The 14,751-nt window shown below is 46.3% G+C and overlaps 3 protein-coding genes across 4 annotated transcripts; 1 reads left to right on the top strand and 2 right to left on the bottom strand.

The window, feature by feature from the left end:
* Window positions 1-9: 9 nt before the first annotated feature.
* phtf1 (putative homeodomain transcription factor 1) lies at window positions 10-8,689 on the bottom strand. 2 transcript variants are annotated; one of them, XM_083669086.1, is made up of 17 exons: window positions 8,379-8,689; window positions 7,783-7,898; window positions 7,603-7,659; window positions 7,386-7,455; window positions 7,076-7,234; window positions 6,305-6,485; window positions 5,997-6,114; window positions 5,657-5,836; window positions 4,908-5,153; window positions 4,451-4,579; window positions 3,833-4,102; window positions 3,409-3,540; window positions 3,134-3,220; window positions 2,360-2,515; window positions 2,179-2,274; window positions 1,517-1,642; window positions 10-1,234 (listed from the first exon to the last, which is right to left on the bottom strand). In XM_083669086.1, exons 2-17 carry the CDS (start codon window positions 7,819-7,821, stop codon window positions 1,214-1,216), a joined length of 2,067 nt encoding a protein of 688 aa, XP_083525212.1. In that variant the 5' UTR covers window positions 7,822-7,898; window positions 8,379-8,689; the 3' UTR covers window positions 10-1,213. The 2 variants fall into 2 exon arrangements, with proteins under 2 accessions (XP_083525212.1, XP_083525213.1); XM_083669087.1 differs by lacking the exon at window positions 8,379-8,689 and adding an exon at window positions 8,144-8,350.
* Window positions 8,690-9,259: 570 nt separating this feature from the next.
* On the bottom strand, window positions 9,260-10,251 carry ora1 (olfactory receptor class A related 1; the record flags this gene model as incomplete). The annotated part of the gene is made up of 1 exon (XM_083667786.1): window positions 9,260-10,251. The coding sequence occupies one exon, from the start codon at window positions 10,249-10,251 to the stop codon at window positions 9,295-9,297; it is 957 nt and encodes a 318-aa protein (XP_083523912.1). The 3' UTR covers window positions 9,260-9,294.
* Window positions 10,252-13,232: 2,981 nt separating this feature from the next.
* ora2 (olfactory receptor class A related 2) lies at window positions 13,233-14,198 on the top strand (the record flags this gene model as incomplete). The annotated part of the gene is made up of 1 exon (XM_083669303.1): window positions 13,233-14,198. One exon carries the CDS (start codon window positions 13,233-13,235, stop codon window positions 14,196-14,198), a length of 966 nt encoding a protein of 321 aa, XP_083525429.1.
* Window positions 14,199-14,751: the final 553 nt, after the last annotated feature.

Below are 14,751 nucleotides of genomic sequence, written 5' to 3'. Positions count from 1 at the left end.
CACAACAAATGATGAAAAAAGCATTTGGATAGATTTATTTCTTATCAAACAGACTGCAACATTCCTAATGTATCAAACTATACTGTCTGTGCACAGTTAGCATAGTTAGCTTAGCAGAACATTGGTCATCAATACAAAGGCAATGATGGCAGTCCAAGGATTAAGATCTATGGGTACCATTAGATCAGTAAAGTAATACTGAATCTCAAATAAATAGAGCCCCAATATAAGCTATCCCAAGTTCCCATTAAATATGCACAAAACGGTCCTATTAAACCTAAATCCTATTGGGAAAAAAGCAATTCATTAATCATTGTAGTATATTAATTCATTGTTTTGACTTGTAGTCACATTTTTCAAGAGCTGGCTGTAAAATAAGTTAACAAGTCTAGGTTACAATGTTTAGGAAGTCTACAAGTCAAATGCTGGGCTGTCCAATTTTTCTTTCTTTATAATGATTTGATCTCTCGTATGTCATATGCCATTCCTCCTCTATGTCTTGAAATAGTACACATTCAAATGTCTTGACGCAAACCTGCAAGTTCTCAGTCCTCAGAAGGCACCCATTGGCTACTGTTTTGACACATGACGTGAAGAGCAGGAAGTGAACAAGCTCAGGGTCATTCCAAGGTAAGATTTTAGAGTTCAGGCACTGGGTTACTGGGGCCCTGTTCAATCAGTTCCTTCAAATACATCCTTCCTTCTTTCCTCAATCCTGAAAGCAATGAGTGATCCAACATAATAGGATTGGTCCAAGCAAGCTTTTCATTGCATTGCTTTCAGGTATCAAGTTATGTCAAATCAGTGATTTCTTCAAGGAAGGACAAAAGGAGGGAGGGAAGGAAGGAAGGAAGGAAGGAAGGAAGGAAGGAAGGAAGGATGCTTCTTAAGAGTATTTCAAATAAGGCCTGGGACTGCTGCTGAAAATGGGTGGCGACCACAATGAATGAGGTTGCCATGGGTGACTACAGGTACAGGTATAACTGATTGTCAGAGCTCATGCTTGTGATATGACACTGGAATCAACTCAATGAACACTGGAATATTGCGATAGAATGTTCGATGCTCCTGGGAAGGCACGGAGATGGAGATGCGTAGACGCTCAGTAGGTTTGCACACTTCTTCTAGCTGATTGGCTGGCTGCGGGCGACAGGAGCTGGCCGAGTGGTCGAGTCTCCGGCGTCCGACAGTTAGTGGTTTTAGCACGTTCACATTAAGGCTTGATCTTCCACAGCTGGGGAGGAGACAAAATGGAGGACACATTCAATATACTGTACAAGAGCCATACAAAATACACTATTTTGTTATACTAAATAGAAGCTTTACAAACATGAAAAAATAAAATGTTTGGTTTTGCAGTGAGATCTATGACAGAGACATAGCACACACTCACTCACTCACTCACTCACTCTCTCTCTCTCTCTCTCTCACACACACACACACACACACACACACACACACACGTTGAGCACTGTGAGGTGAGGTGTTGTGGTGTCGGTAGTAGAGCTCCACTCACTCTGATGTTGAAGCCCAGCAGGTCACTGACCACGGCGGAGACAGCAGACAGGATGACTACGCGTGTGATGTTGTAGATCAGAGGGTTGACCGTCAGGCCCAGGAGACGGAACGGCGTGTCAAGCTCCTGTCAGAGGGTTGGGGGTGAAGGGATGAGTAGTCATAGACAGGGTTGGGGGGGTGAAGGGATGAGTAGTCATAGACAGGGTTGGGGGGTGAAGGGATGAGTAGTCATAGACAGGGTTGGGGGGTGAAGGGATGAGTAGTCATAGACAGGGTTGGGGGGTGAAGGGATGAGTAGTCATAGACAGGGTTGGGGGGTGAAGGGATGAGTAGTCATAGACAGGGTTGGGGGGGTGAAGGGATGAGTAGTCATAGACAGGGTTGGGGGGGTGAAGGGATGAGTAGTCATAGACAGGGTTGGGGTCAATTCCATTTCAATTCAGGAAGTAAGCTGAAATTCCAATTCCCAAATTCTCCTCATTGAGAAGCAATGGAAATGGAGGACATTTTGAATTGGAATTTCAGTTTACTTCCTGAATTGACTGGTCATAGACACTTTCGCCACACATATGAAAAACACAACCGATAGTAGACAGTTTGATAATATGTGACTGAGGACACGAGTCCTGAGGGACGGTCACAGGCCTGTGAGATGCTCACTTTCATTAGTTTTGTTGCAAGCTTCAGAACATTGTTCACTATGTTCAGCTCTTCTTTCTTGTTGGGCTTCTTTTCCATCTTGAGATATAAGTTGATCTGAGGGAAGAGAAAAATTGAGATGAGGGAAATATTAATTCAAGTGTTTATTTGTGTGTCTGTGTGTGTGTCTCACCAGCCTCACCTGCTCGGTCAGAAGCACAGACACGTTGCTGTATTTACAGTTGGTCTCTGCTCCCAGGGTGGCCAGGCGAAGCAGGAAGAGGATGAGAGAGGAGCCCCACACCATCAGCTCCCAGTTGGTCTCTGACTCCAGGAATGTGTGGTGACTGTGTAGGAGCTGGGAGGGAGACAGAGACATGGGGTGACTTTCCCCAAAAGCTTTGTAGCTTTAAAGGAGCAGGGCATAAGTCGCCACTGCGGCGAAATTCAGTTCCAGACAACAACATCCTTCCTAATAATAATAATAATAGTAATAATAATAATAATATAACCCCCCTGAAATGGACTTGCTGTGTGGGACATTAGATGTTGTGTTTCTGCTGGCACACATGATTCGAAGAGGCAGCCACCAGAGACAAAAAGGTGAAAGTCCACTCCCCTAGAACACCCCCGGCCAGTAACAAAATGTTTGTACACAAACCGAGTGTTGCACCAGACACTCTATTTTAGAAGGCGCTTTTCCAGATCAAAACAGCATTGGTAAATTAAATATTTATTTCAAGGGATCTTGTTCATGATCACTACCGATTAAACATAGTCATTACAACCATTAGAAAGCTTTTAGAAAGCATGAATGTAAACTTTAAGTAGTAATTATTTTCTCCCGACAACCCAGCCGCAAAGCCACGAGAGAGTAACACTTAACACTCAATGCTCGCAGATCTTTGGTCTACGGGAGAAGTGGGCCTGGATTGTGTGTGTGTGTGTGTGTGCGTGTGTGACAGACATGACTGACCTGTGCACAGATGATGAAGGCGATGGAGAGGGCAAGGAGGAAGATGGAGGAGACGATGACATCAACAGAACGCTGGGGCCCTCGTCTCTGCAATGAAATCAAACATTATTAATACAGCACATTTCATACATAAATGCAATGCAATTCACAAAAATGTTACTTCAAAAAGACCAAACGGGAAAAAAGACCTTGATCGCCCCCTGGTGGCCAAAAATGAATACTGAAGTACAATAAGAAGAAGAGTTTTGAGGAACACAGACAGTACACAGACAGACCTTGAGGAAAGAGCGGAGTGACAGCCACATCTTGATGTTCTGAACCTTCTTCAGTCTGAAATGAGGGATCTCTGACTTCTTGGCCTTCCGTCCTGAGGTCAGGTGGCTGAAGAGCTTGGCGAATAGGAGCCGCTGTTGGGGGAAAGACATGTGAAACTGTAAACAATTCACATGTAACTGGTTCTTCAACTTCTTACAGTTTTGAGTGTTGTTTTCTACTCCTCCTGCACCTGTAGTTACAACATCGAGTGTGTAGACACACTTGGGGGGAGAGACGTGTCAAATGTCCATGACAGCAAATAAGATAACTATGACAATAGTATTTACTATCTCTTGAAAACAGTGTTGAGGGCCTTGCAGGTATGAATTGCGAGTGGAGCAAATGGAAGACTGGCTACAACAGTCAAGGGACCAGCAGGCTCACCTGTTTGTACGTCCTCTCAGCCACACACATCATGAAGAAGAAGAGGCCGGTGAGGCAGACCCTCTGCACTGTGGTGATGAGGAAGAAGGCGTAGCTCTGGGCGTTGGGCGGCCCCACCGTCATCTCTGCCAGCTCGGCCAGGCACAGGGAGTTCAGGTGGGTCAGGTCCAGGCGCTGTGCCAGGCGGAAGACGAAGGGAAGCAGAGCCAGCGTGGCAGTCACCATCCCTCCCAGGAACAGGTACCCCATGCCCTGCTCGACCACCTTCACCTACAGAGAGAAAGAGAGGGCAGGAGGAGGGGGGGGGAGAGAAAGAGAGAGAGAGAGAGAGAGAGAGAGAGAGAGAGAGAAAGCATAGAGAGCGAGAGATGAGAGGGGAGATACCTTGGTGATACCTTGAGGCACTCTAAATGGAGAACTAATCAGTGCATATGCAAATTCCAGCCACAGAATATCTCTAATAACAAGCAATATTACCAATGGTGTCAGTGATCACTGATCAGCATCTGCCATGTGTTGTGAATGAGTTTGAATTGTGATAAATAGCACCAGTGAAAACACACACACATACACACACACACACACGTGTCGGTAATGGCCGGGGTATCGGAGGTGTACCCGTGTGAGGATGATTCCACTGATCTCCAGTACTGACATGTCTGCTTTCTTACAGTCGCCCTGCTCCCAGATGATGGCACTGACTCTGTCTCTGGAGGGATGACATGCCTGCAGCCAGGACAGCTGGCCCTGCAACACACACACACACACACACACACACACACACACACACACACACACACACACACACACACACACACACACACACACACACACACACACACACACACACTTTCGTTTAGTTGACAGGGTGTGTGTAAGGTTTGAACACTTAGCTAAAATGGCCCTCACTTACACAAGCTTGCACCTTGCCCTTCCCTTGATCCCATAGGAATCACTTTTGTCTATGCACAGACTTTTTGGAGTTAGTAACACTTTAGTTGACAGGGTGTATTGCTAGCTTCCATTCCATGCATTACAATGAGCCCGTCCTCCAATTACTTGTGTATAGACTCACCTGCTGGATGTTCTCATCATCACTGCTGAGGGTCGTGGACGGGGGGAGGGTCAGGTTAGCGTGGTACCGCCCCTCACCATCACTGTCACTGCTTCCTGTAGAGGCGGAGTCAGGTCCCTGGAGAAGCTCCTCCCACATGGTGTCATCGGTGTCAGACGCCTGGCGGGAGCCTTCGTTGGGCCTGAGGCGCTCGACCTCACGTGGCTTCACCTTTGTGTCCTTGGTGGGAGCACCACTTCCTTCCTCCTGTGTGGATGATGATGATGTGGTCAAACTCAATACCTCCTGTCTGGCTGCAACGCTCAGGGAAGGGCTAACTGTTACTATAGGGGTGGGGGCTTTACACACTACCGGGCCAACCGGAACCATAGTCATGGTTCTCCCCAAAGAATGTAAGAGTGGCACTGTGCCAGGCCGTGAACTTTGCGGCACCACCATGTAAACATTTCAAGGCAAATTAAACTAGATATATTTAGTAATGATAGAGTAACTATGTTTGATCACCAACAACATTGTTGTTAAAAACGAAAGCGAAAATGAAAGCGTTACGATGTTCCTCAGTGAATTCAGCATTTTAGCATGATTTTTTGCGCATTTTGACATGAATAAACACAAGTCGGGTTTTCCCTTCACATGCCCTTTTCAGCACTGTTGTTTCAGCAGCTATGGTGGATGTGTAACCAGTCCAGCCCAGTACAGCTCAGCTCAACTCGGCTCAGCTCTGTAGTGTGAATGAGGGTTAGGTTTACCTGAAGTGGTGTGGTGTTTGAGAAGGAGTGGAGGCGTCTCTTCCTGAGGACAGAGGTAGGCGTAGGTCCAACTACATCTATGTGTCTGTCTTGGGGTGGTGCTCCTTCTTCCTCCTCCTCCTCCTCTTCCTCACTGGACAGCTCATCAGAGGCTCCAAACCCTGACTTTCTCTGATTGGTCTGACAACAAAATAATCAAGACACATCAGCTGGACGAACAGACAATCCATTCCGTGCCAAAATGGCACTGATCTACAAAAATCTACATTACTTTCCAATAACCCCCAAAAAACTGAATATGAGAACAGGCATACAGTATGACAACTGAATGTGGCCTTACCCTCCTCTCCTCTGACCTATTGAACCTCTGGTTTTCCTCCAGCTCCCAGGACTGGGGCTCAGTGTCCCCATTGTTCCCCAGCCCTTCTGTCCTCTTCACCCCTCGACTCTTCCTGGGCCTGCAGGACAGGGCGGAAAAAAACAGACAGTCAAAAGGAATACAATAACAGTGGGATGGCAGTGGGTGAGAGTTTGTGACCAGCAAGCAAGTGTGTGAGTCAGCATGTGTGAGCAGTGTGTGTGTGTGTGTGTGTGTGTGTGTGTGTGTGTGTGTGTAACCAGCATGTGTGAGCAGTGTGTCAGTCCCACCTCCTCCTGCGTGCTGGGCTGGTGGTGCTGCTGGTAGCAGGGCTGCCTGAGGGGCTGCGGCTGGACTCTGTGGACACCACCTGGCAGTGCACCGTCCCCAGCAGCAACATCAGACACATGGGCCCAAACACCTCGCTGGCACTGGCCGCAGGAATCTCCATGTACATCACAGCTGCTGCCACTACAGAGGAGTAACCATGAATACATCATCAAGAAGTTTCAACACCTGTTTTTTATTTTCATCACGACGAAGACATAGAACCGGTTTGCTTATTTATTCTTGGACTTATGCCTAGACACAGAAGGAAATGTTGATCCACTGAACCATGCCTAATGCACTGTTGAAGGGATCAAGTAGGTATGCTTCAGCTTACCAGATAATCATCTCCTTCAAATCGGGCCTAAAACTCCCAACATGTTTTGACAGGCCTTCCTGTCGTTTTTAGTGTCTTGTTTGTGTTTGTTTTGAATGCACTCAACTTTACGCATTGGGCTTTGAGATTGCACAAATTAAAAAAGCACTTTACAAATAATTATTATGATGTTTCATTTATCACTATACTTAATAATACAACATTTATTATATATAGTTATTTATTGAAACCCTTATGAAACGTTAGTTAAATAAATAACTAGCATTGGAGCAAGAGTGTATGGTCTTTCCTTTCTTTCTTTTAAGTTTCACCTGCCAGCGTGCACCTCACCAAACTACAGCATGGTGTGCGTTTTTTTTTTTTTTAAATGATTTTTTTTTACGTTTATTATTGTTACCTTGCATGAAGTAGAGCACCAGGATGCAGAAGGAGATGTGCTTGGAGGTGACCTGGATCCACCACTGGAAGAAGAAGGGGAAGAGGAGCACCCTGACCAGGCCCTTACGGGTCAGAGCTGCCCATGGAGACTCTGGCTTGGCCTTGCTGAACGTGGATCCTGGAACGAGCCAAAGGCTTTTTGTAAGATGATTCGTAGCTTTTACATCCATTATGCATCCAATCAAATTAGAAAAACTATGAATATTATCACATTAACTGCAGTTAACATAAGGGATAATGTCTTGTATTGAATGGATGCTCTCTCTTACCTCGTACTAAGTCAACATCGATGAGGTCTTGCTTGATGTGGCCCGTCTTCTTTGGTTTACTGTCAATACCCTGTGTGTGTGTGTGTGTGTGTGTGTGTGTGTGTGTGTGTGTGTGTGTGTGTGTGTGAGAGACGTAATTAGGGTGAAATACTGATTAGAACATGGAATGAATTCGAATGATTCGTGAAATAGGTGCACATGAGGCCAAACATCTTACATTGAACTCAGCTTGCTCCAGAGATTTCTCCCAGACTTGCTGATCATATGCACCAATCTGTTGACAAATTGCCACAGACACCACAGTCTTGATCACATCACGTGAGTGAACACTGTGCCTTTCAGGTCTTTCCTCATATATTGTATCCTCCTCAATAGTAACCAGCAGGTATTTATTTACCTTCTCTTGATACCACGCTATTCTCGCCATTGTTGTCATCAGATGCTGGAAAGCCCTCAAAGCCAGTTCATTTCACAGGGGACGCTGAAGCAGATAGGACCTGGCAACCACCCAGACTTTGTCCCAAAACAAAGGAGAGAACATCACAGATTAAACCTGAGATAGGCCTACAACCAAAACAACGCCATTGGCATAGAATAATACAAAGGGTATTCACACGCACCAGGTTTCACTCAGCGATGATACTGTTCTCAATAATAATAATAAACAAAAAGGCACAGACTTTCTAGTATTGCTTCACGAGTTAGGCAAGACAGGTAGATCAAACTTGCTAACTCTGGAACATCGTAGCTAAACTTACCCCGAACGATAATGCTGGGAAAGATAGACAGTCAAGTTGTCCAAATTGTATTGGGAGCTAAAACCCTCAAGTGATTATTCCCAAAACAATGAGGATAGCTTGCTAGCGGAATCAGCGGAATACCATCGTTCATCAAGCAGGATCTTCATCAAGCAGCATTACGATGTCGTCTTCTTGCACCTGGTTAGCTAGATCGGTATCATTTCAAGACACAGAGAACAGCTCATACACTTACATTTCAGAAATGCATATTGTCAAATCTGGCGAGCCTCCGACGTTGCTAAAACAAAAGTTGGTCAGGCAGTTCTTCAATTCATCAGCTGTGGGAGGAGTGTCGACAGGGACAGAAGGGCTCGACATCTGGTTAGCGTAGGTTAGCTAGCTCCCATCTCGCTATCCGAAAATTGCTACGATGATGCGAGAGTATCTTTACATTAAGTTGTTAGAAGCTATTATACATTCAATAGAGATTCAATTGTAGATGTTGTCATTCACATTCGCAGGATTTCACGCTGACACAATGCGCTTGTACTTCCTTTTTCCGGGTTGATCAAAGCCTGTGTGTTTTGTTTCCACATTTCGAAACTGTCAGAATCGGGAATCTCAGTCTGACAGCTGACTGACATACTGTGTGTGTGTGTGTGTGTGTGTGTGTGTGTGGCCTCTTCAAACCACTATGAACTGAGTTGAAGCCAAAATAACAGTTTGTTGTGATTGAGCAATTTTAGAACACGCAAAATCATTGCAACTATAGGTTTCACATTCGGTTTTATTTGAAATGTAAAAGTGGATGCAGCAACCATATTGGCCTGTGGATAAATAGAGTCAATGTTAAACCAAACAGGCGTGCTTTATGCATTATTCAATTGAAATATAACTTATTCAATAGCCTTACATCTTAAGTCTTTTTTTTTTTTTCACAGTAGCCAATTGCACGGATCATAAAATGTTGCATAGTTGTAGGCCTATTATTAATATCTTCACAGCTCCATCTTCTCCATTGGATGATATCACTTTTGTCACACACTGGAATGAATTAGAATAAATACAACTGAAATCAAATGGTCACATAGCACATTACTGTAAAAACAAAGAGAAGAAGACCATAAACAGATGATGACTCCTAGAGTCCTGTCTAGATTTGGAACATTTCAGACTTTTTCAGTGGAGTCCTGGATGTTGACTGACAGTTGCTGCTGCTCTTGGTCAGCCTCAGCACACACCAGCTTACCCTTGACCTTCTTGTTGGAGCTGATGATGAAGAAGGGGCTGAGAGAGGCGTAGCAGGAGGAGAAGAACACCCTCATATCAGCCACCACCGGCGACACCTTGGCCACCGTCAGCATGTAGATCCATATCACATTGTCAATGCCGAAGAAAACCACATACAAGACCACCAGGGTGATGACCGTCTTGGCTGCCCTGGTCTCGGCCCCTCCACCCTTGGACCGCCGCATCCCCCTCACCTGGCGACTGTGTCGGTGGAGGATGAGGAGAATGAAGCCGCTGGACCCTAACATCAGCCCCACGAAGGCAAAGTCACGCCCTGACACGGCCACCCCGTTGATCACATAGGACAGGCTGTCTCTGAAGTCCACGTGGCAGAAGCCCAGGTTTAGGGTGAAGGCAGGGACGGTCCCGTTGCGTGGGGCTAGGGAGAAGAACGGCGCGGCGATGCACACTGCCATGTTGAGTAGCCACAGCCCTGCGAAGGTGGGCAGGAGGAGGGAGGGAAGCCTGGCCTTGAGTCTGGACCAGCGTGGTCCTGCTGGGGCGATGGTGATCATCTGGAACACACTCAGCATACAGGTGATGCACACAGACAGGGCCCGGGCGATGCGATAGGAGTAGATGACTACCTTGCAGCCGGGGTCATTCAGTAAGTCACGCAGGCCAAAGACAGTCATGGTCTGGGGAACGCAGCGCGTGAGAAGCAGAATCAGGTTGACGAAGGCCAGGTGGCAGAGGATCATGTCCACGGATTGGAGGCGATGTTCCTCCAACACGATGTGGGTATATGCCAGCAGCACCATGGCGTTACCGAGGATGCCCATGCCTGTCTGCAAGAGGAAGGACACCCCTTTGATGGTGACACACAGATCCAGCATGATAACACCTAGCCTGAGTACCTACCATGTTGTAGAATAGAGACAGAAAATTCAGTATGTTAAACAGACTTGTGAATACACACCAACAGTGAAGGTCATACCACAAACATTTCTTGCCTATATCATAACACGCCAAATCATAAACAGACTTTTTACTGTACACTCTTGAATAATTGACTTACTTTGGGAACTGTGAATTATCCTTACCTGCAATTATTGATAATAATACATACGCAGTATTGAGCATTCAGTGCGGTTGATCGCCCCTGTAATTTGAATTTATACCCTCTTATGTCCCATGGGGATTAGAGAACAACATTTCAGCCCTCACCCCATGAACCCACCCCCTCTAGCATTAAAGACAATTTCATGTAAACAAGAGTACAATTTGGGCTGCATTAAGGTTGAGAACATGTATCCCAAAATTCAGCCTACTGATCTGTAAGTGTCAGTGGAAACCCGATGATAAGGAAAAATAAGTTAAAATGTAACAAAACACATAGAAACAGTCAAGTTTTTAGAAGGACCCATCACAGGGGAGATTCAGTGGGAGTGTTCTTTACCCTAGTAGAAGTTTTTGTTATTGTTGATTTAAGAGCAGATTGATGAAGCTATTAGGGGGTCACTTAAGAGGTTTGAACAAGTACAGCTGTTCCTCTGTATGGCTCTCTCCTTCTTTGGCCTGCCCTGGGAATAGGTCACACAGGAGCACTGAAGCACCGCAATTACCCAGGCAGTAGCACATGCCAGCTCTAATTGGGAGCAATGGGAGAATAAACCACTATTCTGATGCCTAGTTTAACTAACACCTTCCTTATTTATCCACCACACACTCATCTTACCATGCCTTTTCCGCCTTGGTATGAGATAACATGTTACCTCATTATCTGTACAACAGAATGTTTGATTTATGGTTTAGGTAATCTTGATAAAAGGAGGAGGACATGAGGTGATTTCATTAGAGAAACATGAGATAAATGATCTGTTATTTCCCCATGTGTGAATGAATGTGTTTACAGTACATTACAGGGCTAATTAAAACAGGGACAAGCCCATACGTGTTCTTCTCAGGGGATTCTATTACGTGTGTGCGTCTGTGTCATGGTTTGACAAGAGTTTCAGTTTTCCTCACTTGTCTCCCCCAAAGACCAGACCAACTTCCTCATAATTACTTTATTGATTCATTATTCATACCATTGGCTTTTTTTAAATGTTTCTTTCTTTTCAATGTTAAAGATGTTGCCAAACTGCGAGGAGTGTTAAATAATACACACCATTAATCATTATCTTTGTGTACATTCCTGCCATCTAACTTCCAGAATCCCCATGTACATGTGTATTAGCCTCTCTCTCAAATTCACTGGGGGACAAAATGAAGTTGCAGCTGTGAAAAAGCAGAATACTTCAAAAAGAATCCAAGACAGTCTCTCTTGTGGAACCTCTATTTTAGCGGTTATTGCATAGCAAAGGATGCAATTGTGTTGAGGCTCACAGGCCTTCCTCAGAGACTACACATTATGTCTTATCAAGGCCTAATGAGAAATAGGGGCGGTATACATTACAATAATAAGAATAGTCCTGGGACTCAGTGTGAGCAGAGCATGGAGAGCAGAGAGGTGGGACTCAGCTATGAGCAGCATAAACACTTTACACGTATACCGTTGTTTCGTATCTCTCCACAGGGGGGCACTGTGGCCTTGTGCTTAGCTCTTCTCATTACCCGGAACACAGCAGAATGAATTAACATCTCAGTACCTCAGCATTGGGGCCTGGTGAATAGCCAGAAAAGTACAACATATTCATACATATAGAGGTATTTTAGGAACTGGCTCTGAATAGAGATGAGGTAAAGCATTATGTTTTTCATAAGCGTCATTGAAGTGGAGAAGTAGTGTATGAGAAGAGCAACAGGTCTGACTGGGAAATATGTGTGAGCATTAAACATTTTTTCCCCAACAATATAACTTCCTTTGCACCCTGGCTGGACTTGTGCCATTTAGGGACTTCCCAAACCTAATTTTCTACAGCAACCTACCTTGACTATTTTGTTGTTGTGTTACAGAGCCACAGCCAGGACAGATGCAGTCATCTGCATTGATTTCAGGTAATTGGGAGCAGATGGTAAGAGGAGCCTAAGTTTAGTGGACCATGCTAATGTATTGTTACTGTTACCTTTCTGAGAGTATAAAACCTCTAGGAACCTAACAAATCAGGGGGAGTTAGGTCTAGTTGTAGAGACGTAAAGACATAGCAGTCCACTGACTCCACCATCATACACCTCTCAGGTAAGAGGGCTAACACATGGCTATGGTTTTCTAACTGGTTTTATGCTGATGGCTATAGACTTAAAAATCTGTATAGAGAAGTGTCTATCTGTGCCATTGATGCCTATACGGCTTTCAGTGGAGGCTGGTTGAGGTAGAAATCTGAGGAAGGGCTCATTGTAATGCATGGAATACGCGTGTGTTTGATACCATCCCCCTGAAATGAGGGATGGTATCAAACACACGCGTATTCCATGCATTACAATGAGCCGTCCTCTGATTTCTACCTCTACCAGCCTCCACTGAAAGGGGTAGAGGTGTTTGATGTTTTTCGAAAGGGGTACAGGTGTTTGATACCATTCCCCCTTCTATTCCATGCATTACAATGAGCCTGTCCTCCGATTTCTACCTCCATTAGCCCTCCCCTGACTGTCACGCCTGAGGTTGCTGTTCTGGTGACTCTGGTGCCCTCCTCCGGTGCCGGTGCCGACTCATCACCATTCATTCCGATCACCCTACATTTACACTCGGACAGGGAGAATCCCCGACAAAGACACAGGAGAACAAAAGGCTATATATACTCAACACAGGGCAGGAAAACACAGGTGATCGGAATGAATGTTGATGAGCCGGCATGGCACCGGACCGCCAGAGGACGGCACCAGAGTCACCAGAACAGCAACAGGCGTGACACCTGACCCCTTCATCCCTGCAGCTATGGAGTCAGAGGAGCTGGTCCGGGGGATGCTCTACCTCTCCCTCACTGTGGTGGGAGTCCCAGGGAACATGGTTGTGATCTGCTCACTCCTCCTCGGTCTCTACCAGGAGCGCCGTCTCCTCCCCACCGACGCCATCGTGCTGCACCTGGCCTGTGTCAACCTGCTGGTGGTCGGGGTGCGCTGCCTCCTGGAGACCCTGGCCACCTTCCACCTGGCCAACAACATCTTTGACAACACGGGCTGCAAGACGGTGATCTTCATCTACCGCACGTCCCGCTCCCTCTCCATCTGGCTGACCTTCCTGCTGAGCGCCTACCAGTGCCTGAGCATCGCCCCCCCGGGGTCCCGCTGGGCCTCGGTACGCTCCTTGGCGGCACGCTACCTGGCGGTCATCTTCCTCACGCTCTGGGTCATCAACACCTCCATGAGCTCGGCGGCCATCGCCTTCTCGCTGGGCACCAGGAACGACTCCCGCCTCATGCAGCATGGGATCAACGTGGAGTTCTGCTACGTGCGCTTCCCGTCCAAGCTGTCCAAGCAGGCCAACGGGGCGGGCCAGGTGGGTAGAGACGTGGTGCCCATGGTCCTCATGACAATGTCCAGCCTGATCCTCCTGGTGTTCCTGGTCCGCCACAACAGGCAGGTGAAGGGCCTCCGCAGCGGCAGCAGCAGCGGGGGCGGTGGGGGGGCAGAGCGGCGGGCAGCCAAGGCCGTGGTGGCTCTGGTCACCCTCTATGTGCTCCTCTACGGGGTGGACAATGGACTGTGGGTGTACACTCTGACTGTGAAGCAGACCATGGGCTCCCCGCTGATCTCGGATCTGCGTATCTTCTTCTCGTCGATCTACGCAGCCGTCAGCCCCCTGGTCATCATCGCCACCAATAGGAAGGTCAACAACAAGCTGAAGTGTGTGGTTCAGGAGAAGCCCATTCAGGACACATCTACTAAACTCTCGACTGTGTGAGGGATTATTATGTGTTTGTGTGAGCAGCGTGTGTGTGTGTGTGTGAGTGTGAGTGTGAGCAGCAGGTGTGTGAGAAGCATGAGTGTGTAACCAGTGTGTGTGTGTGTGTGTGTGTGTTTGTGAGCAGGGTCTGGCAGTCAATCCCCCACCTCCTCTTATTACTGTTGCTAGGCAGGATTACAATGTCCAAAGTTGAGGATTATAATGCACTCCACTGTCTGAGGACTTGTGGCTGTTGCTATAGTCATGATTCAAAAAGTGAGAAATGGTAACTTGTCGCCCATGAGTGGGATGGATTATGTTTCTGTTAGATAATCAAGCAGAACACAGAACACCAACAATGAGGATCAAAGGCGGGGCTCAGATCTCTTCACCCGTTGTTTACTGCAAGGAGAACTCTTCACTAGAAATGTAGAACCAGTAGTTAATATATCACCTTCTTCTTTGAGATGTCTTTCATGGGACTGAAATGCTAGATTTTTTATAGTATATATATAGTATATATATTTTTTATATAATCCTCCCAGAAAGCCGTTGGTATATATTCATTGTT

This window comes from Argentina silus (genome assembly GCF_951799395.1).
Source record: "Argentina silus genome assembly, chromosome: 4".
NCBI classification, from domain to species: Eukaryota; Metazoa; Chordata; class Actinopteri; order Argentiniformes; family Argentinidae; genus Argentina; species Argentina silus.
This window is presented reverse-complemented; position numbering and strand designations above follow the sequence as displayed.